At 41.5% G+C, this 24,023-nt stretch overlaps 2 protein-coding genes across 3 annotated transcripts in view; one reads left to right on the top strand and one right to left on the bottom strand.

Moving 5' to 3' along the window:
- Positions 1-24,023, bottom strand: part of CTNNA1 (catenin alpha 1) — a 222,978-nt gene that overhangs the window by 82,927 nt on the left and 116,028 nt on the right. The window contains exons 8-9 of the mRNA XM_054038540.1: positions 7,808-7,888; positions 6,884-7,036 (exon numbers count right to left, since the gene is read on the bottom strand). Coding sequence (XP_053894515.1) covers positions 6,884-7,036; positions 7,808-7,888 — 234 coding nt within the window. The remainder of the gene's footprint in view (positions 1-6,883; positions 7,037-7,807; positions 7,889-24,023) is intronic.
- LRRTM2 (leucine rich repeat transmembrane neuronal 2) lies at positions 20,295-23,795 on the top strand. 2 transcript variants are annotated; one of them, XR_008446011.1, is made up of 2 exons: positions 20,295-20,667; positions 22,313-22,396. XR_008446011.1 is itself a non-coding variant. In XM_054038542.1 (2 exons), the coding sequence occupies exons 1-2, from the start codon at positions 20,664-20,666 to the stop codon at positions 22,540-22,542; spliced, it is 1,551 nt and encodes a 516-aa protein (XP_053894517.1). In that variant the 5' UTR covers positions 20,295-20,663; the 3' UTR covers positions 22,543-23,795. The 2 variants fall into 2 exon arrangements, 1 of the variants encoding a protein (XP_053894517.1); XM_054038542.1 differs by having other exon boundaries at positions 20,996-23,795.

The raw sequence follows: 24,023 nt of genomic DNA, 5'->3' as shown, positions 1-24,023 counted from the left end.
GGTGATTTAAATCAACCCACCCTGGCTGTAGGTTTGACTGCCGAGGCTATTGAAGTAACCTCTTACATTTTTAGTTAGGGACATTATAATTCAACTTAATTTCTGTAGGACTTCTCCTATATCACCTTAACATATCTGTTCTCAAAATAACTCCTGATATTCAATTTTTCTTTTTTGTATTAATTCCATTATAATGCAATGTAAAAGATAACCCATTAAATTAGCGAACAGTGATTTTGAAAGCCATCTGAAGCATGCTATTCAGTATTGTAGGAGGAAGTGAGGCAATCCATACATAGCCCTCAAATTAAAAAAATAGTAAGTTTCAATAGAGGGGGAATCTGAGTCACCAAACTGAATTGGGCATCCAACTGAAGCTCTTTGGGACATGGAAACTTTTGTTTATCTATGATGCACAGACCTCTCAAGCATGCCAGATTTTTGTAGGATGTTCCACATTTTGGTTGCACAGTTGCACCACAGGACAGGTGACATTCTGCCAGGAGGACAGAAGAGCATGCAACAAAGTTTAGCCTAGGGAGCCAGAAGGCAGAGTTCAAATGTCACCTCTACTGATGTGTATTTTGTTACTGTGCAAATCAAAACCCTTCTTATTGAGCAAGCATTTGTACCCCCTGCCACAGAAGGCAGTCAAGTATCTTTCCCCCATTATAAAAAAGTTGAGAGAAAGGCTGCAGAGTCACTTCAGGAAGAGCTGAGACTAGAATCAGATCTCCAATACGAGATATTCAAGTTTCATCCATATTGCTTTTCAAAATGAACTTGCCAAACTAGTGTGCACACTTAGATGAAACTACTGCTTTAGCTCCTAGACAATACTTCCAACCTGGAGCCAAGAACCTAGGATTCCTGATCCGCAGTGTTCTATTGTTGTCTAGAAAATAGCTGTGTAAATCACTGGCAGAATATGTATTGCATTCCCCTCTCGTGGCTGGTCCACAAAGAGGATGGCTGTTACTCCTGTAGATCAAATGGTAGAGATCCATGCCAGGGTTCTGAAAGTCCAGGTGTAAAGACTACTGGTTTCCATGTGGGGATTTCTTAGGGTAGCATATATTGGAATTTCTTTTCCAGTTTTTTTAGAAGAGTGCTCTAGTTAAGTCACATTAAGAAAAGCCATCCTTAATAATGAGCTTTACATTTAAAAACTATTATAATCTGTCAATTATAGCATGAGGCACAACACAACTCGGGTGTTCCATCTCTCTATCATGATAAAGAACCATGCACACTTATACTGCAATATACAGAGAAAAGTAGTCGCATGTAGTCTCACTTAATAGGGTGTCTTCTACTGAAACATTTTAAGTAACCTCCTGTAGTACTACAGTTTCTGAAGATGTAGGTAGATTTTTTTCCTCTGCGCAATAGTAGATTCCTAAAACAGCCTTACGTAGCAACTATCAGATTAGACAAACAGCTCATTCTGTTCAAGAGGTCTTTGAAAGGGGTCTTAATTCAAATGCAGTCCTAAAAAAGTTAAGTTTCTTCCTTCACAGGCAAACTGACACTATGTATGATCCTGCAAAGCACTCTATTCATTCTAAGAAAAAGGAGACTGATGGTTGGAAGCTAATGTTTCTAGTATAATGCACATACACTCCTGGAAGAGCTTTGTAAACATCTAGGCCAGGGGTAGGCAACCTTTCAGAAGTGGTGTGCCGAGTCTTCATTTATTCACTTTAATTTAAGGTTTCACGTGCCAATAATACATTTTAACGTTTTTAGAAGGTCTCTCTCTATAAGTCTATATTATATAACTAAACTATTGTTGTATGTAAAGTAAACAAGGATTTCAAAATGTTTAAAAATTAAATTAAAATGCTGACCTTATGCCGCCAGCCTGGGATTCTGTTCAACTAGGCCGGCAGCAGGCTGAGCGGGGCCTGTGGCTGGGATGCTGGCTGGCAAGGGGCCGGCAGCTGGGACCCCAGACCTGGGGGGGTGGGGTGGGGGATTCAGGGCAGAGGGCTGGGTGTGTGTGTATGTGGGGGGGTTCAGGGGTCAGGGCAGAGGGCTGGGTGTGTATGTGGGGGGGTTCAGGGCAGAAGTGCTCTGCTCATGGGGGTGCTCCCAGCCCCCTGCCCTGAGCGGCTCATGGAAGGGGGCTGGAAGGAATATGCCCTGTTCCACCCCCTTCCCCAAGGTCCGTCCCTACCTCTTCTCTAGGGTTACCATTCGTCCAGATTTACCCGGACATGTCCTCCTTTTGTGTGCTAAAAATAGCGTCCGGGGGGAATTTGTAAAGCACTCACAATGTCCGGGATTTCCCCCTCCCCCAGCAGAGCGAGCGGCTGGGAGGGCTGCAGGAAAGTCCCGGGCTGGACTCCGGAGCAGCTTCCTCCTCCCACCCCCCCCTCCCTGCATTCTGAGCCGGCCGGCAGCTCCTCCTCCTGCAGCCCGCTCCGGCAACCCTGTGCAGGGCCAGGGACCGGGTTTTGTGTTGTGCAGGGGAGCTCAGCCATGTGTCCGGCTGGCACAGAGCCCAACACCCTGTTCTGAGCAGCAGGGTAAGGGGGGGCAGGAGAAGGGACAGGGAGGTTCTGGAGGGGGCAGTCAAGAAACGGGGGGGGGGGCTTTTGGAGGGGAGTGGAGAAAGTTTTGGGCAGTCAGGGTACAGGTAGGGGGTAGGGTCCTGGGGGGCAGTTGGGGGGGGGGTCTTAGGAGGGGGCAGTTAGGGGACAAGGAACAGGGAGTCTTAGGTAGGGGGTGGGGTTCTGGAGGGCAGTTAGGAGCAGGGGTCCCAGGAGGGGGCAGTCAGGGGACAAGGAGCGGGGGGTAGGGGGCTGGGAGTTCTGGGGGGGAGCTGTCAGGGGGCAGGAGTGTGGAGAGGGATCGGAGCAGTCAGGGGACAGGGAGCCGAGGGGTTTAGATGGGTTGGGAGTTCTGGGGGGGGCTGTCAGGGGGTGGGGAGTGGTTGGATGGGGCGTGGGAGTCCCAGGGGTCTGTCTGGGGGTGGGGGTGTGGATAAGGGTTGGGGCAGTCAGGGGACAAGAGGCAAGGAGGCTTAGATAGGGAGTGGAGTCCCGGGGGGCAGTTAGGGGCAGGGGTCCCAGGAGGGGGCAGTCAGGGGACAAGGAACGGGGGGAGGGTTGGGGGTTCTGGGGGGGCGGGAAGTGGGAGGGGCAGGGGCGGGGCTCCTCCCGTCCTCTTTTTTGCTTGTTGAAATATGGTAACCCTATCTTCTCTGCCTCCTCTACGGAGCAGCGAGCAGGCTGCCACTCGTCCCCCTCCCCCTTGCAAGGGCCATCAGCTGATCGGTGCAGGGAAGGGGAGGAGGAGGGGCAGGAAAGCACCATGCTGGGGGAAGAAGCAGAGGAGGGGGGAAGCTTGGCTGCCACAGGACCAAGCTTCTGCCTCCTGCCCTCGCAGGGTAGAGTGGTGGGGGGCCTGAGTGGGGCTGGAACCATGGCAGGCAGCAGCGTGCCTTTGGTTGCCGACCCCTGATCTAGGCTATGCCTACACTGCACTGCAGTGCAGACTACAGGGGTGATAACTGAAGAGTGCATCAAAACGTTGCTCTCTCAATGCCCTATATGGACTCTGCGGGAGCAAACTAAAAGATACCTACTAGGGTTCATGTTAACATGGTCCTCCTTCAGACAGGACTATGTTAACACGAGCAAAGTACCTTTTAATTCATGCCTGCTGCATGCCAGTGGCACAGTTAGAGTACAACATTTTGGTGTGCTCTGCAATTCACTCCCCTGTAGTTTGTACTGTGGTGCACTGTAAACAAGTCCAATAGATCATGTTACTGTATAGGCATAGTTACACTTCTGAAAGCAAGCGATTACCAAAAGTTCTCTGAAGAGTTGCTGTATGTAGCACATCATATTAGTAGAGTCTGACTCCAGTCAGAAGTGTTCTGTTTAATGCATACTTGCACAAGAGCGTTTTCTTGAAGAACAGAATGTATGACTACACAGATTCTCCAAAAAATTTAATTTGCAGCTTTGTGTTTAAACACAAGCAAGATCAATAATGCCTCATGTGCTGAGAATGACAGCTGCAAAGTGCTCTTCAAGTCATACATATCTAGAACTAGTAGAATCAGAGGGCTCGTCTACATGGGGAAACTGACTGGCATAACTACAGTGGTATAATTATACCTTTATAGCTATGCTGGTAACTCCCTGTGTGGATGCTATTCCAGAATAGCAGTAAGTGAGTTTATTCTAGTACTAGACTAGTTAAATAGTGAAGGCAAAGTTTGAATTATTTCATCTTTTTAAGAAAATGCCATTAAAACTACATTAAAGCTACTACGCTGAGCATATAAAAGTCAAAAGCCAAATTTAAAAGTTGCATAACAGTAACTGCTTTTGGTTTCTCAGTGTTTAAGCCACACCACAGTCCCTATTTAGCTTCTTTGTTGGTGTTCATTGCCTTAGACCCTGAGTGTCCCCATCAGTTTGCATTTGACCTCTTATCCAAATGAGTGAATATATTAAGGTAAATGTGAATTATCTGCAAGGTGTACTTTAGAGAGCTACAATGCAGCTTGTTTTTGCCTTTGACATGCACAATTTGGGGACATTTTGGAAAGCTCTCCCAAGTTTCTGAATACCCCCATACCACTATTTAGATGCATGTGTCTACAGTTAGCTCAGGGCCCAGAGAAGTATCACAGCATATTTATCAAAAACTTATCAATTTCCTTTGACATACATGATAAGGTGATTTCCAGATTCCAAAAATGCATAAAAAAGTCCCACACTTCAGGAGGAATGCGATTTTATGAAGGATATTGCCAGACAATTACAGTTAATTTTTCACACTTCCCATATAATCAAATAAGCATAATGTATGGAGAAACCAAAAGGCAGAACAGCTTTACACAAAGTACCAACCAAAACCAAAAGAGGTTTTTGGGGGCAATGAGGTCACCGAATAAGCCAATTAAATCAAAAAGTATTAGGAGGTGGTCCGGAAATTCAGGTTGTCGTGGCAACCTAAATTAATCCCCCTTGCTTTATTTATGAATAGTACCTCCAAACTGTTTAACTATATATTAACTATTTCAAGGAAAACATTACCTAGCCTAATGTGATTCCTGTGCTGAAAGACCTTACAGTCTCTCTTGGCACCATCGCATGTACACATAAGAGTCCCTTAAACTAGTGAGAAAATGGCTTGCAGAAATAATGCAAGAGTCAGATCAATGAAAGATTGACAACTGCCTTGTTCCTGAAGAAAAAATAAATAAGAGTTGTGTGAAAGACCCAAGATTATTGTAAAAGTCACATGGACTAATTTGTAGTTTAACAGCAGAATGGCATTATTATAAGTACATTTTGGATCAGCATTTGACTTTTTCGACTGCAATTGAGCTTAGTGGTGAGAATTAATCATTCAACCGACCACTTGACAGTATTAATAGAACAGAACTTTTACAGGTTTGGCAAAAACTAACTATGCATAAACAGTAAACAATTACAACTGTAGATTTATATTCCTTTATAATTTTTGCAATATTGCACAAAACTAAGTGTGAATAATAAGACAGCAGGTCAATATTACTAAGACATATGCAGTAAGACCTGGAATGAACTTGAATTTTTTTCTTAACTGCAATACCAGTTGCCAAAGACATTAACTTTTATGGTAGATGGACTTGTCTTATGTATCTTAATAAAAACTGGTAAGTCTCCCATTTAAGTTTGTGTTCTTAGAAAATAGTCTTACAGACAGGAAAATTTTCCATTTGACGACTTATGTTTTCAAATAATATTCTTATGTTGACCTTATCTAAGGTTTTGTATCCAAAGCCTTATTTTTGTACAGAAGTTTGTAGCATTCATTCCACAAGCCTTTGCATAAAGACCAATTTCACCTAGCAATAATAGATGTTTCAAATGAAATTTACATATATTTTGGACTCAATACATCTGCATGAAGGAGACACTGACTACTTATGTCTCTGCTTAGAATAATCTCAGTTAGTATACCCAGACAAACAACAAATCCACACTTTTTGAAGTGTGTATTGAAACTACAACTTTACAAAACATTTAAAGTATGGTTTGAAAATATGATGCATCTCTTTATGCTGTATGTGATCACTAAAAAACACAAGCTATGGCAAAATAAACGGTTGGATCACCACTTATATAAGTGAGTTAGTCTGTAGAAAACTGTCAGCATGCAGGTTTATACCTAGGCTTGGGAAGATTCAATCTAAAAATCGATAGATATCAATAAACATCAATTTCCGATGACATGCTGAAATCGATGAAAAAATATCGATCAGTAGGTAACAGTGGACAGGAATACAGCCTCCCCCATTTGTGCCTGCCGGGACTGGGTGTCACTGGCACTGTGGTAGCATAGAGCGTACACTGCAGCCCCACTGTTATGCGAGTGAGGGAGTGGGTCTATGACAGACCTTCTGCAACTCTGCTGTCAGGGCCCCACTCCCTCACTTGCCAGCCACAAGTGTAGGAGTCATCCCCAGGCAGGCACTGTTCAGCAGCAGCACTCCATGGCCAGGGCTCATCGTCCTTCTCACCATCCTGGCTGGGAGGTCTCTGCTCTGCCAGGCCAGGACTGCAGCCTCCCCTGCAACTTGAGCCTGAGTGTCTTGGCCCTCTCAGCTAGGCAGGAAGCCCCTGCAACACCACTTCCCCGCTGCGCTAACCCTAATACCAATTCTCTTCCCCTTGATATCTAACAATTGGGGAAAAAAAGGTACAAACCAAAATTAATATTAATCGTTGAAGTTAGAAAAAATTAAATCAATTTTTCCAAGCCTATTTATACTATAAAATGTGTTAACAGCTAGAATACAGTTTGAAAACAAATTAGAAATTAAGCTAAAATTCGTAAAACTGGTAACTTCAGTTGGTTTGTATGACCTTACCTCAATCAACTTATTGGCATGTTCACGGAAAACCTGTGCATACTCCTTAACTTCTTTTTCATTCCCATTCTTGGCAGCTTCAATCAATACTAAAAGTGGAACGTTGGTTTCCAGAAAAGAATCGGACACATGATCCATAACAGCTTTGCGGAGCTAAGAATTAAAATGAAAATTAGTTGGGTTTTTTCAACTGCTGTTTTCTTGCATCTTATTAACAAGAAAATATTTGCCACAATAAGGATCTTGAATATTTGTTTAGTAATTGCTCCCTCTGTTGCTGTGTGTGACCAGGGCTTTCTCTATTGGGGTTGGCCATGCAGTTTTTGCACCAATTTAATCGAACTGGTTAAGTCAGTGCAACAACTCGTTTGGGCACATTTTAAATAAATATTAATGTGGAGATATTGGCTTAGCTTCAGTGACTAAATCTGCGCTTTTTCTGCTGAATATTAAAATCAACACCATTATTTTTGTATTTAATTCAATGTAAGGATTTTGAAAAGTTAAAATAAACTCAACTCTCCTATATATTTTGCTACCTCCACATTTGGTTTTAAAGTGAACTTTTTCTCCTGTAATAGTGAACTGTCCCTAAGTGTTACCATTACACACACTCTTGCTGCAGGTGTACTTGTTTGTAATTTGAGTCCAAAATGTTTTATTTTAATTCAACATCCAAAATATCTTCTCTGTATGGTTATCTATAGGGGATTACAATTCAAACCCTAATACTGTCACCCAAACAAAGCACTGCAAGCTTCTAGCTTTCAATGAACTAGGCAAGAAAAAAAGAGCAAAACTACTGCCATTACAGAACATAAAGTACTTAAATAAACAAAACATTTCCAATAGGGAACATTCAGAATTGCATTATTTCTATAAACACTATTACAACATTACATTAATATTTTATTCATTCTGTACCTGTCTACGCAGGTCCCTGGTCTTTTTAGTCATTTTGTCTATTGCAGAATTCAATGCGTCACTTCTTTCTTTGCGTCCAGCCTGTATAGCAAGAGAGGCTAAGGTAAATACAATATTTTGTGTTGGACAGGAGACAGTATTCACTTCTTTAAATAGTAAGAAAAATAGCAGGTTATACCAATACAAAGCAAAAAATGACCTTTGGATTCACCTCCTTATTCAACAAGGCTATTGGTGTTTCTTTTCATCTCATGCTTTCCTTCCGCTACATTTTCTCCTTAGAGGAACTATGGGAGAAGTTAGAGGGGTTTTCAGAAGTCTAAGCTAGAGACTAATCCAAAAAGTCTTCAAATACAATGTCTTGGATCCCTTCTTGATCCATCTGACAACCACACAGTTTCTTGTGCTGGATCCACTAGGATTCAGACTTACAGCACGTCCTGTATGAGAGCTCTGATTAAGTCCTGAAACTCTTAAAACCTCCATCAGAAAGCATGAACGCCCATGGCTCTGACTCTCACCTTGATATAAAAAGATGCAGACAGTACACACCCATTTGATGGCTGACCGTCACCCAAATATTTTAAGTATTAAAATGGTTAGCCCAAAGTGGTCACTCATGGGACAAGAAGCATTCCCTAAAGAGTTTTGCATTTTACATCAACCATAGTGGACAATTCACATCTAGCCAAAACCATAAGCCACAATTTAAGTACTTTTAAATACAGAAAGCTTAAAAAAGCATTTAAATTCAACACAAACATCAATCATAAAAATCCAACACCAATCTCAAAATCAAAACCCATGTAAGGAAGAGCAGTGGATTCCATAAGTAGGGATCTAGGCAGTGTTGCAAAGGAGAAATAAGGTTACAACTTGGCTTTGATTAAGCAGACATGAGGCTGAGAGAATACTGAGCTCAAATGTAATCACTTATATTAAGAAATTCTAACAATGATCTTAACACATATGGTTAGTTTCTAGTTCTGAATATACAGTATATAGCTTTAAACTAGCCTTTAAGCAACTACAAAGCAATTTTATGAAGTTCTGCACTATGCTCAATGTAATTATACTGCTGAGAGAAGAAGAGATTAACCGCCATTAATGTGTGTGTACGCTGAGAAAAGAACACATTAACCACCATTAATGTAAGTGTATGCTAATTATCAAATGATAGGTTGATTTAGAAGATTTGGATCAGCAACTTTGAAATCTTAATCAAAGATCTGGAGTTCTGCATAAAACAGATGTTATGTGATTGATGGGATTAACCCCAACTGGGAACAGCAAGGCTGGGTTTATTTTGATCACTGTTGGGTGCATGTCCACACTACAAACTAAAGGTGACCTATGTTAGGTTGACTTACATGTCCACACTGCCCTCCTTCTCTCAGCGGTGCATGTCCTCACCAGAAGCACTTCCACCAACTTAACAGTGGCCAGCTCTCAGCTCCCCACTCCCTGCCAGGAACCTGGGCGCAGGGCACTGGGAGCCCAGGCAGCAGCCAGGCTCTAGTGCAGGGGTCGGCAACCTTTCAGAAGTGGTGTGCCGAGTCTTCATTTATTCACTCTGATTTAAGGTTTCACATGCCAGTAATGCATCTTAACGTTTTTAGAAGGTTTCTTTCTATAAGTCTATAATATATAACTAAACTATTGTTGTATGTAAAGTAAATAAGGTTTTTAAAATGTTTAAGAAGCTTCATTTAAAATTAAATTAAAATGCAGAGCCCCCCCAAGCGGTGGCCAGGACCTGGGCAGTGTGAGTGCCACTGAAAATCAGCTTGCGTGCTGCCTTCGGCACGCGTGCCATAGGTTGCCTACCCCTGCTCTAGTGGGAACCCTCCACCCATTCTGAGGTGACAGTCCGAGCTGAGAGTGGCTTTCTTGTCAATTTCACAGCTCCAGCGCAGAGCCGTGAAATTGACAACAATGACAGCCAACAGCCAAAGTAAGTAATCCAGTGTCTACACGACAGTGCATTGCCTAATTACACTGACATAAGCCCTTCATCGCTTGTGGAGATGGAGTTATGTTGGTGTAGCAAGGCACTTACATTGGCGGGAGCAAGGCTGTAGTGTGTACACTGACACAATTAGGTTGATGTTAGGGTGACCAGAGGTCCCGATTTTATAGGGACAGTCCCGATGTTGGGGTCTTTTTCTTATATAGGCTCCTATTAACCCCCCACCCCCATCCTGATTTTTCACATTTGCTGTCTGATCACCCTAGTTGATGTAAGCTACTTTACGTCGACTTAACTCTGTAGTATAGACCAGCCTTTGTTACCAACCATGATATCCAAGAGCAGTCATGTCCATGGTCAACTGAACTGATTCTCTGTCACAAAGTGGTTACAAGACAAAGAAGCACTGCAGATTGAAGTTACTATTGGAACAAAAATTAGTTTAGCTATTCCTCTTCCTAGCGTCACAATGCAGCCTATTAAAATCTCACCCCACCCCCTGCCAAAAAAAATAAATGTTAAATTATATAGAAGAAAAACTAATGATTCTAATTACTATATGCTTATGTTTCCTCATGTTTAAAGTTTACATGTAGAGAGAGTTCAACCAGAAAAGCATCAAGTTCAAATAGCTCTGGTTTACTCCTTATGATATTATCTTTACTTCACCTAAAGCTTTCAGTTGATATTTATGATAAGTTTAAACAAAACTGAAGTGACTAATAGCAAACTCTGTAGAAGCAGATTCATGTGCTGTGATTCAGTTTAAGATGAAGCCTAAACTCTGAATTTACTAATTGTGTCTTAGGCTAGCAAACCCAAAAAATAATCAATTTGTTTGTGTTACCTAGGGAATAGATGTTTATGGTTCACTAACCAAAAGCAGACATCTCAGTAGCAGTTATTTACTGAAATCTGCATGATTTCACTGTGTTTTTCAAGTTACAACTGTTGTCAGTTGTTGGCGGCGTGTGGGTTCTCTCTGCGTGCTGCACTGGCTCTGGCCAGTTAGCCCATACAACAGACTTCGACTGAACTGTTAAGGAAGACCACAGACTCTGTTCGGTGGCTAAGGTGCTTGGCCAGGTTTATTGCTGACAAAACATGGTATTAGTGCCCTATTCGTGCTACAAGTACACTTAATACATGTATGCCCATGACAATGGATAGCTGAGTAAGTGGTGGGTTTCTGCCCCCCGCCCCCTCGGCCAGACCTCAGTGACCCCTCTTTGATACACTGATGCAGACAAAATGTGTGTTGTGCCTCTGATGCAGTTAGTTGCCACCCCTTGCCTTGTACATGTTGGTTCAATCAAAACGTCTCTAGCCATCACCCTGTCATCCTGACCTTATCCTTAGGAAGGGTCAGTGTGTCCCTGTATCTTCAGGGAGTGAGTTTATACTCTAACTTAGTATCAGGATGCTCTGGCATGATCCTTCTGGAATGTGATCATGCAAGTGTCCAGTGCCGAGCACTTAGGAGCATTTATGTTTTTGCAACATCAGCCATGTTCTTGCCAAGTTTATGTTCCGGACCGTGAACCTACAAGCAGGCATGTTTTGTAACCAGGCCTGACTTTTGCTCATATCCTGACTCTTACTAACTTTGCTTTATAATCAGCAGGGTCTGACCTGTTTGGGCCTTAGGGCTTACACCAGGTCCTTTATATCAGGCCTCATGTCTCAGGAGCTCTCTCTCACTCTCTCTCTCTCTCCACTACAGCAACATGATCAGTTCAAAAATGTAGTTCAAAATCCAGGGCCGCCCAGAGGATTCAGGGGGCCTGGGGTCTTTGGCAGTGGGGGACCCCCACCGCTGAATTGCCGAAGACCTGGCACTTTGGCGGTGGGTTCCGGGGCGGAAGGACCCCCCGCCGTGGGTCTTTGGGGCACTTCGGCAGCGGGTCCCGGAGCGGAAGGCCCCCCCCGCCACCGAACTGCCACCAAAGACCCGGAGCAGAAGAAGCTCCAGGGGCCCCAGAGCGAGTGAAGGACCCCGCTCCAGGGGCCCAAAAAAAAATCTTGAGGGGACCCCTGGGGGCCCGGGACAAATTGCCCCACTTGCCCCCCTCTGGGAGGCCCTGTCAAAATCCAGATTTTCAGCCACGTCTCCTTGTTTAATAGAGGACTATATATTCTCTACCAGCGGATCTCAAACTGAGTAAGGACCCCAAAGTGGGTCACAACCCCATTTTAATGCGGTCGCCAGGACTGGTTTAGATTTGCTGGGGCCCAAGGCAGAAGCCCGAGCCCCACCTCCTAGGCCTGAGGACTTCAGCCCTGGGAAGTGGTGCTCGGATTACAGGCACTCTCTGCCTGGGGCTGAAGCCCTTTGGCTTTGGTCCCCCCATACAGGGCAGTGGGATTCGGGCTTTGACCCTTCCCCACCCAGGGCGGCAGGGCTCAGGCATCCGTCTCCCCTCCTAGGGTCATGTAGTAATTTTTACTGTCCGAAGGGGGTTGTGATGCAATGAAGTTTGAGAACCCATGTTCTAACCACTTTAACTTGAAGATAGAAACCCAAATATTTGGGTATTCCAGGAAGTAAAATTTAACTTATGTACAGCCTCAAGTTGTTCCAAAATTAAAATGGAGAAGCTGTAAATTATTTCCAGTTTGTTAGTTTTACAAAGCACTCTCAAGTACACAGGCTCTAGGCAATGCTGAATAAGACCGCTGAACATGCACCTACTTTGCATTAAATGAAGCATATTTCAGCTACCCATATTTTTAAGAGGTGAGGGTCCCAGCAACCAATGCATCATTTTACCGCAACCAGTGAAAAATGGAACGCTGGAAGTTGGGACCCATAGTCTTGTTGGGCCATATTTCCATCAAAGCCACTGGCAGAATTCTAGTGCAGTTTAGACTACATAAGTCTAGATTCATACATAAGGGACACGAGGATCATCTAGTCTGACCTCCTGTATCACCCAGGCTGTAGAATTTCACCCAGTGAGTCCTTCATCCAGCTCAGCAATTTGTGATTGAACTAAGACCATGTCTAAGGTTATGTTTATATTGCACTTTTGTCAGTCAGGGTGTGTAAAAAAAAAACAAAAATGACCAAAAAAAGTTTTAATGACAAAAAGTGCTGGTGTGGACAGCGCTTTGTCAGTGGGAGAAAGCTACTGCCCCTCGTTGGGGATGGTTTTATTTTGTCAGCAGGAGAGCTCTCCCATTAGAAAAAGTAAAAGCAATGTCAGTATCTAGAGGACTTTGAGTTAGGAGTACTCCACCATGAACCTATCATCTATTCTGGGTTGAGAACAAGATTTGCGGATGATTTGACTTTGAGAAATCAACATCCTCAGCTGTGGGTTTGCCAACTTCATTCAAGAGGGGAGTGTTTGCCATCACTTTTTAGCTTTAAATGGGGGAAGGAAAAGTTCATTAAAACCTTGAGGGGAATAATTCATTTTGCTCAATTACAAAGCGTTAGGTTTTTTTAAGCTCTATTTGGATAAAAAAAGCTAATCAAGTTTTCCTAAAGCTGTTAATCTCAGAAAAATTTATAACCAGCCTGTAAGCTAAAAGTAGCACAGAAATTAGATGGTGGGGGCCAATGGAGGGATGACCATTTAAAGCAGCAAGGATTGGTAATGCGCATTAATATATGGTAATTACCCAGAAACCCATTTATTTTCTAACCTGAGCGTAGCTGTGGTTCTTTAATGAGAACTCCAAAGGAAAAGAAGAGTTGGTTAAATTACAAAAACCTACAAGTAGTACAGTAGAAACTCACTAGTGTGCGAACCAAAGCAGCTTCACCTCATATCGCAGCTATTTAACAGATCTGTAGTGAGAGCTCATAACTAAGATACCATTGCTTTTAATATTTGAACTAAAGTATTTTGACTGGTAGATTGAAACATCAATTAAACCAAAACTATATTTACTGGAATCTATTTTGAAAGAGGGCTTTTCTTTTTCAAAATAGATAGCTTGTCTTGTGAATTGTAGAGTGAGCAAACTGGGTAATATGCAAAATGTCCCAGTCAAAATTAGTGAGGTTCTTTTTTGAGATTAGTGTTTAGCACACCTTCCTTTTGGCCGGCCAGTACTGAAGGAAGTTTTACATAGAAGCACACCTCCAGGTGCAGCAATTTCACCATGAAATGCTAGCACAGCTCATTACTTTGGGAGTGCTCAGTCTATCATGGTTTAGCAGACACTTTCCTAGAAACTTGAACAGTTTCCTTAGCACTTCACTTACATCTGGGTCTAAAAAGGATAACCTTCCACACTCCTTCACTATCCTAGCATACGGACTGTAAACAATTCCAGATTGTAAAATAGTACTTTGACCTGACTGAAGTTGGAGGTTGCATGTGTGAAAGGGATAACAGGTGAGAAAATGCAACAGTGCTTATAAATCTGGAGCTTAAAGATTCTGTATCTTTCCACACACCTCCAATTTCTTTATACACTACTTGTAGGGCATCTGCTAATACTAATCTACAGTTCACCAAAAAATACTTCAGAGAGCTCCTGCATTCCATCACCTCTTTGCTTCAGCAAGAATCTCACTTAAACAAGTATAATTGCATCTTACTTCTTGTATGGCCACCCCCAAAGTCTCTCAGTGGTACTCTTGCTCCGTTCCAGATGTCACCCCCTTTGTGGGATAAGAACATAAGAACGGCCATACTGGGTCGGACCAAAGGTCCATCAAGCCCAGTATCCTGTCCCTGACAGTGGCCAATGGCAGGTGCCCCGAAGGGAATGAACAGAACAGGTAATCATCATTAATTCTCCAAGAGCAGTACCAAAAAGGAAGTCTTTGCCCTTGGTTACTCATGAACTGGTATACTGTGGAATGAATGGTTTAAAATCTGCAGCTCTTGCCCAGTAAAATAAGTTAAAAGCACAGGTGACTACAGATTCATTACGCAACAGTCAAGATCATCACATATTTTGTGCATAAGAAGTCAGTCAAATTAAGACCGCATATAAAGCTGGTCTTCCCCAGCTCCTCCCTCCCAACCTCTTCATCTGAATAACCCTTGTATATGGCCAGAATAAGTCTAGAACCAGATGTGCTTGCAGGTAGATGATGTATCTGCCTAGGTTTTTGTTTCTGATTTTTGCACATGCCCATTCTCCCTTTCCTTTTAAATGAGCTCATCACTAACCCAATTTCACTATAGTACATTTAAGCAACACCATGTGTCTAGTAATATTACCACCTCCATATTTTTCCAAACATTTGTGCTAATTTTCTTTGCCTTACAGCTGCATCAAAGGAGATCCTTGCCTTCACTTTTTAACAAAGTATACTTAAAGAGCAGTAGCAAATATTCTTTTATATAAATCTGAAGTACTAGCGTCCAGCAAAAGTTAGTGAAGTCGTTTTTTTTAAGACAGAACATCAGTGTTCTCTCCAATCATATCATGCCACACACTTGAATGCAATCATAGTAGCTTCACATAGAAAGGTAATAGTTAGCTTCTTCAAACCTGAAGGCATGAGAAAAGTCACCTAGCTTAGACACAACCTAGATCATGTGAAATTAGTATATTTATTGTTCTTAATACATTAGGAAGGCTTCCACAATATGCCAATTTGTCAGCATAACTATATGGCAATGTCAGCTTCAGGGTTCAATTGTACACAAGGACAAATGGATATAAACTGGCCATCAACAAGTTTAGGCTTGAAATTAGATGAAAGTTCTAACCATCAGAGGAGTAAAGTTCTGGAACAGCCTTCCAAGGGGAGAATTAGGGGCAAAAGAGCTTGGCTACAGGACAGAGCTTAATAAGTTTATGGAGGAGATGTTCTGATGAGACTGCATATAATGGCATGTAGCTGATCTGCGACTGCTAGCAGCAAATACCTTCAACGGCCAGTGACGGGACACTAGAAAGGGAGGGCTCTGAGTTACTAAAGAGAATTCTTTCCCAGGTGTCTGGCTGGTGGATCTTGCCCACATGCTCAAGGTTCAACTGATCACCATATTTGGTATTGAGAAGGAATTTTCCCCTAGGTCAGACTGTCAGAGGCCTTGTTTCTTCCCCCCCACGACCTTCCCCTGCAGTATGGGGCAGTGGTCTCTTGCAGGTTTAAACTGGAATAAATGGTGGATTCTCTTTAACTTGAACTCTTTAAATCATGATTGAGGACTTCAGTAACTCAGCCAGAAGTTAGGGACCTATTACAGTAGGGGGTGGGTGAAGTTCTGTTGCCAGCATTGTGCAGAAGTACAGACTAGAAATCAGTGTTGAGGGCCTTTTCTTGTAGCCACAACCATATTGGCTGTGATTTTGGGGGGAGCGGGGGGAGCAGTGTCCCCTCTCCCAGGGCCACCAGCAGAGGTTGGGCCCTGCCCCCCTCCAGAGACACAAACTCTGGAGGTGCAGGCAGCTGGTGAATTCCCCACTTTCCCAGGGGTAGGGGTGACAGGCTTTGGCCATGGGGCTTGGGGCTCCATCCCCAAGCTCACCACCGCTGCCATTGTCCCTGGGCCCTGCTGCCTCCCTGCCCACCTCCCCATTCAGGGCTTAATTTGTCCCAGGGCTTCCCAGAGCTGAGTAAGTCTGCTGTGAAAAGTGGTATTAACAAACATACAAATATCACTTTTCACAGCAGAAGCCTTACCGGGTAGCAAGCGCAACCAAAAAAGCAAAAGAAGAAGGAACAACCAACCACACCAACCAACCACCACCAACCAAACAAGAAGCAAAGCACCATATTTGTGTTTCTATTCTGTTTAGGTCCAGTAAAGAATAGAGAGAACTGTAAATTATGTATTATGGAGTCTGAAAAACCCTACATAAATAAATTACAATGATTTGGACATATTTATATTTATTTTTATATTATATTTATATTTTTATATTGATTTGTTTTTCCTAAAGTTAATTATTTTAGGGAAAATGGTCAGTGCGGCCACCAGCAAGAGTTGGTGGCCGCACTATGAGGCCACCAAAAATTTGTTGTGAGAATCCCCTGGACTAGATGATCATGATGGTCCGTTCTGACCTTAAAGTTTCAGTCTATGTACTTTTCTGGTGGATTCCTTTACCATAGCATCCAGTTCTTCTGAAAAAAAAATCAAGGTGTAGGGTGAAACTGAATTCTTGTGAGGCCTTTTTGGTACCACTAGTGTTACTGGGAGAGAAATGCTGTTTTTCCCTTCCCAAATATACACCCTTTCAACTTTGCTGCAAAATACTTGTTATGGGAGAAACCAGTAGATGACACTGCTACTCATAGTCTTAATTTTTTTTCTGAGCATGCAAGCAAGTTTTCACGCTTACAAGTAGAGCTGTGTTGTTAATTTTGCAAGCAGCAGGAGCTTATTCTCTGCTTTTAACTAGAATCAATTCTGGAAGCACAGTGGACCCTTGGGATGTGGGCTGAGATTCCTGAAAGAAGGGACTACCTGAATACCTAGAGACTACATGTCACTGATTTCTGAAACAGAAAGCCAACCTGCAATGTGCCAAACATCAACCACTACATGGCAGAAGGGCAACATGCTTCACGAAGAAAAAGAAAACTGCTTTATTGCATTTATATAGTAACCCTCCTAAGCATTAGTTTAACACCACACTAGGCTTGTGTAATTCTCATCTGTGTTAACCGGTATCACCACCAACGTGATACTGGTAGAGAAGCAACACAACTGATCTGAAAGAAATCTGAAAGAATAACTGGTAACATTCATAAGAGTTACACAGGATATCAATTCTATGCCATAACTCAACTTCTGAATATAGAATGCCATATTCTTGCAATGGCAGTATGAATTTTACAAAGATTACAGGTAAATATCCTTCAAAAACAAAATTTTTTTATCTAGCTAGTTGCTATGTCACACGTCATTTCAGGTATGCTTTCATAGTGGCTCCTTAAGGAAAAAGGCAATTCAGTGCTTATGCTGGGTATATTTTTGTTAATCAAAATATTTAAAATAGTTAATTCCATTTTTAATTAGCCTGTATGATTTGTTGCAAGTAATGCCTTCTGCAGGGGTTCTCAACAAAATTTTTGGTGGACTCAGAGTGTGGCCACCAACTCTTGCTGGTGGCTGTGCTGACCATTTTTCTTAAAATAACTAACTGTAGGGCAAACAAATAAATATGCATATACACATGTCCAAATTTGTGTAATTTATTTATGTAGGGTTTTTTCAGACTCCGTAATAAAAATATTTTACAGTTGTGTCTATTCTTTACTGGACCTAAACAAAATAGAAACACAAATCAGGCACTTCACATGTTCTTGTCTTTGTTGTTGTTGTTTTGCTTTTTTTGGTTGTGCTTTTTCTTCTTCTAATACTTGCGATCTGGTAAGTCTTCTGCTGTGAAAAGTGATATGGGTATGTTTGTTAATACCACTTTTCAGAGCAGAGTTACTCAGCCCCAGGAAGCCCTTGAACAAATTAAGTCCTGAATGGGGAGGTGGGCAGGGAGGCAGCAGGACCCAGGGACGATGGCAGGGGTAGTGAGCCTGGAACCACAGCCTGCCACCATGTAGACAGAGCCTGATGCCCCGTGGCCAAAGCCTGCCTCCCCTATCCCTGGGAAAGTGGGGAATTCACCAGCTGCCTGCACCTCCAGAGTTTGTATCTCCGGAGGGGGGCACAACCTCTGCTGGCGGCCCTGGGAGAAGGGCCACTGCTTTCTCCCCCCCACCCATCAAAGCCCAGATGGCTGTGGCCGCAAGGAAAGGCTCTAGTGGCCGCATTTGAGAAACACTGGACTAGAGCAAACTTGGAAATACTTAGTGTAATTTAATACACAACCAGCATGCTTTAATTTTCTTTATTATGGTCAATTAGTATTCATATGGCTCTCTCTCACACCCAAACTTCTACTTGATGCCTCAATGAAGTCATAGCTCTGTTTAGAGCAGAACAGTTCGCCACAAAATGACAACTTCACTACAGGATCAAAGAAAATGAAGAGTTAAGGAAAGAAGGCACATAGCTTTGTTTAAACACAAAACACTTTATAATCAGGGTTACTGCTTTCTGAAGTGTGGAAAGAATTTTTTTGTTTATAAGTCCTGCATTTGAGTTTCGCACCTTCCCTATCATTATGAAAGTCCCTTAAGGCCGTCTTACATTAACATGAAAGGTTTTCCTTCTCTGCAGCCCATGCATTGAAGACATTTCCATGTCACTGTGTGGGGCTCAAAATGAATAGGCTGTTGTAACAGTTTAAAATGCACCTCACTGCATTATAGCTCCAAGTCACAGGGTAAAGGAATTTAAAAAAAGAGATAGCATACTCAAGGAAACAGAAGAGGAAAGTTAAAAACAAAATTATCCGGGTTAAAGCAGCCTTACCAAAAAATAGCCATGAAAATTCAGCAGCTCATTTACCCTGTATTATCAGTTAATCATTGAAAATAAGTGGTAATTTTGTGTGCCCTAGGTGCATACAGCTAGTCAAGAGTATAGTTTCTCTAAATCTGGTTGAATGTGTGAGCTCTTGATGAGAGACACTGACTGATCAGCGACTGTGCAGGCAGACAGCTTTACAAGCTTTCCCAAGAACACAGTTCTACCAGTGCATCTTAATTCTAAACATGCAACATCACTGTTGTTCAGGCCTGGACGTTCTGTTGCACAGATTCCCAGCAAAACTAATGTGAACTTCTAATCACAGAAGAAAAAAAAAAAAAAGCTTACTAGTGACTGAAGCGAACCATCAAACTCCTCACCACCTCAAACGGGATTTGAGCCCCAGCCTGAATGCAGAGTACACAACATTACCTCTGCCCAATCCCCAGAAACAACAACAATCATCTGCAGTTTTGTTAAAATTGAGAAAAATATGATTTTGAAAGTGGGGAGAATCTCATTTGATTTTAAGGAAAACAAAATTTCACACACTTGAAGATAAAGTTTTATTTTTTCAGAGATTTGTCATTCTTAATGGTAAGTTTATTATTTTCTTTGTTACTTTGGAGATGTGAACAACCTGGAATATGGGGAAGTGAAGCTAACAATATCTAAGCAAAAATGTTTTCCTCCTTGTTCATTCTAAAGACAAAGAAGGAATGTAGTGGTATACAGCTCTAAAATGCCAGATAATTCACTTCACTGTACCAGTTGGTGCTAATCAGCATTCTCCTATTACTACTCAAACAGTATGTGCGCATTCCCTATTAAAAAGTTCTTTATGTGCAAGAAAATACAATTCAAAATGAGCAAGAGCCAGCATTAAAAGACCCTTCACAATTCTAGCTGTACACTGCTTGAGGCTGTCTGAAGATAGCAAGCAAAATGTACTATAGAAAAAACATTACAAATCATTCTTACTCCTTGAATCGTATGGATGAAGTGTTCCTTACAGTTGATTTTTCCCCTCTATCAGTAGTTTAACAGGATCACAGTATGCACCATAATGCTTTAAAACAGAAAAGCTTCTGGAAAACCCAAACAAAAGGAACGTCACTAGGTGACGTCAGCCTATATACAGTTCTGTGTGGTCGCAGTGCATAAGCAAATCCATTCTTGTACCGTTTCCCTGAAAAGCTTTTCAGTAAATGCACTCATGCTACTACAGGAGCTTCTCTCAGCAATAAGCCACCCATCTGCCATCAACAAGTTAAGACTAAAAGAACCCACAGCCGCGGAAAAAGAAGGTGAGCTTCAATTAAACCACTGAGCAGTCACAGGAGGAGGAAAAACAACAACAACTTATATTCAGCATTGATTCCACAATTACAGACCTGTCACATGAAATCAAGCCAACGAATTTAAAAGGAGTATTTTGAGAGAGTATGGTGGATTCAGTCTTACACTAATATCGAAGGACACTAGAAAACAGTAAATTATTCAAAGGCTGTCTTACATTAGAGCCTTTTACAGACTCACTGCGTTGAGTCTAAAACTACGACTGAATGCAACCTCCAATGTACTCGAAAGAATGGGTAAGTTTACACATTTATATATACCTTTTATGATGAAAAATAGTTATGCTTCAGAAAAACAGATACTAAAAACAGATTTTCTGAACTGAAGCCTTTTAAAGGCTTGTTCACATTGTCACTTGTAATCTTCAATAATGTAGATAAATATTATCCTTGATACAAATCTTTAAGTACTCTGTATTCAGTAAGTTAGTTCTTAAATTCCGAAGTAGCTTTTTAGAGATGCATGAAAGTAATCTGCAGTGAAATCTTTCACCATAATGTTCTAAGTGTACATGATCTGATAAGAATATCCTATCTTGTTGTTTCCCTAAATTATATTCTGCAGGCTTACATTTCAAGTGGCCATTAGGGGCTCCTATGCTGGCAGCACTATATGCAATGAGTATGGTTTTAAAATTGCTGCCTGCCTTGGGCATGGCTTGTCCACCAAAATGTCGCTGTGAGAAGCTGCTCTTTTACTGTGACTCTCAGGGGTTTCACTCAGTGCCAAACACCACTGACAAGGGCTCTCTAGGTTTGTCACTGAGGCACAATTATATTTCTGAACTTGAAAGGGATCAATTTGCAAGCTTCAGTCAACTTACTTGGCTTCACTTAGATCATAATCAAATTGCAACAGTAAGAGAAGATTCTTTTCAAGGACTATATAAACTTAAGGAATTAATCCTAAGTTCAAACAAAATCTTTTATTTGCCAAACACAACTTTTAGCCAATTGCTGAACCTGCAAAATTTGGACCTCTCTTTTAATCAGTTATCCTCTCTGCATCCTGAGTTGTTTTATGGACTTCGCAAACTGCAGACCTTGCATTTACGTTCCAACTCCCTGCGGACTATCCCAGTCCGCCTTTTCTGGGACTGTCGTAGTCTGGAGTTTCTGGATTTGAGCACAAATCGCTTGCGAAGTTTGGCTCGCAATGGATTTGCAGGATTAATCAAACTGAGGGAGCTTCACCTAGAGCACAACCAGCTGACAAAGATTAATTTTGCTCATTTCCTACGGCTAAGCAGTCTGCACACGCTCTTCTTGCAGTGGAACAAAATTAGCAACTTGACATGTGGGATGGAGTGGACCTGGGGCACCTTAGAAAAGCTAGATTTGACTGGAAATGAAATCAAAGCCATTGATTTGACAGTTTTTGAAACTATGCCTAATCTTAAAATACTCCTAATGGATAACAACAAGCTAACCACTCTGGATTCCAAGATCTTAAATTCACTTACATCCATAACTACAGTGGGCCTCTCCAGCAATCTGTGGGAATGCAGTCCAAAGATATGTGAATTAGCCACATGGCTGAGTGGTTTTCAAGGTCGGTGGGAGCACTCCATACTATGCCACAGCCCAGACCACACCCAAGGAGAGGATATTCTAGATGCAGTTTACGGTTTTCAGCTTTGCTGGAATTTATCAACTATTGTTACATCCATGGTTACAAGTTACAGCTCTCCAACTACTGAGTATACAAAAAGAATAAGCTCATCAAATTTCCATATGGGAGACAAAGAAATTCCAACTACTGCAGGCATAGTCGTTACTACTGAAGAACATTTCACTGAACCAAACAATGCCATCTTCACTCAACGGGTAATTACAGGAACAATGGCTTTATTATTTTCTTTCTTTTTTATCATTTTTATAGTGTTCATCTCCAGAAAATGCTGCCCTCCCACATTAAGAAGAATGAGGCAGTGTTCAATGATTCAAAACCACAGGCAACTCCGATCCCAAACACGGCTACATATGTCAAACATGTCAGACCAAGGACCATATAATGAATATGAACCCACCCATGAAGGACCTTTCATCATCATTAATGGCTATGGACAGTGCAAGTGTCAGCAGCTGCCATATAAAGAATGTGAAGTATAATATCTACAAGTCATCAAAAATTAAATCAGATAAGTAATCTATTTTAAAATTGATGGGGACTTGCATATGATTCTAATTTTTACAAATGTTGACATAAACCCTAATTTTCCAAACTATTTAATGGAAGCATTGTTTTTGAAGTGGTGCAGTATTTTAGAGTTTTTTTTTTTTAAATAAAACCATATTTTCAGTGTTAAAGCAATGATTACATTAAATTTGCACTCAATGTTTGAAAGTCAAAAAGATGCTCACCTCAAAACATGTAAAATGTTTCATGTTATGTAATTATATGACTATGTGTAAACATTTATACTTAAGTCTCCATAGTCTACTTTTTCTAATGAAAATAGTCTGGATGAAAGGAATCTAGATAGATGCACACAGATCTGTGAGGGAACATGCATTACATTTGTTCCACTGTAGCTATGTGATCACAAACATTCCAGTTGGCTCGGTTCACTTTTCAAGGTAGACTTACAGGAAGATTTTCCTTTTGTGATAATCTGACTCTAAAATCTACAATCGGAGAAGAATGGGAAAGGGATTTTTCAAGTGTATTGAGACTGGTGATTTTAAATACTGTTTTCCTACCTCCATATCCATAGTCAGCCTTGCCTAAATGTATCTTTGCTAAAGCTCACAGCAAATTTGCAACACAGCAGTTTTATACAGTTACAAACTGACTCTCCAAATGCTTACAAAGTACTCAAGTGCTTATGTAGGAAGGCTTGATACAATGCAATCAATTCTAAGTATTAAATGTGTTTAACTCTTATTAGACCTCTGGTTTGACTTGATAATTGGCATAGCTTTTCAAATAATTTAGGCAAATTATTTGGGACTATGAATGAAGGATATTTCAACAGCTTCTCGTGTGTAAATACCCTGAATGCAAATTTTAATTAAAAGTAAATATCAATTTTGGGGTAAAAAGGGACTAGGGAGGGAAGAAGCCTCTCCTCTCCTCCCCATAGCAGTTTCTTCATCTTGCCTAGAAGCTATTTTCATGCACTAACGCGACTGGTTTCTCTGGAGACAGAATTAGCCCCTGCAATATAAGCTTTCACTTATCCTATTCTTGTGAAACCCCCAATCTTCCCAAAGTCAAAGTAGTTAAACTTTTTTATTTAATTGTTCAGTTGATAAAATTATAATTAGCTTAGAAAGTATTTAATTGAAAAATGTTTCATTTTATTCTTCAGTGATATGAGATTGAATTTAACGTCGTATGCTATTTGCATTTTTTTTTTTTTTTTAAATAAAATTACTCACCTTGGAAACTCATTTTCTTTTATCCAGAAGTAGCATGTGCTATAAACACTATTATGAAATTACATGTAAATATTTGGAGATCTATGCAGCCACAGTGGTATCAGACACCACAAATAAATATAAAATTACAATATTTTTAAGAAAATTGCTCAAATATTGTAAACTTTAACCAAAGTTACTAGACCGGGGGGGGGGGGGGGGGGGGGGAG

The sequence above is a fragment of the Malaclemys terrapin genome, chromosome 8 (assembly GCF_027887155.1).
Source record: "Malaclemys terrapin pileata isolate rMalTer1 chromosome 8, rMalTer1.hap1, whole genome shotgun sequence".
NCBI lineage: Eukaryota > Metazoa > Chordata > Testudines > Emydidae > Malaclemys > Malaclemys terrapin.
Note: the sequence above shows the minus strand (reverse complement) of the source record. Positions and strands in the feature narration are given on the sequence as shown.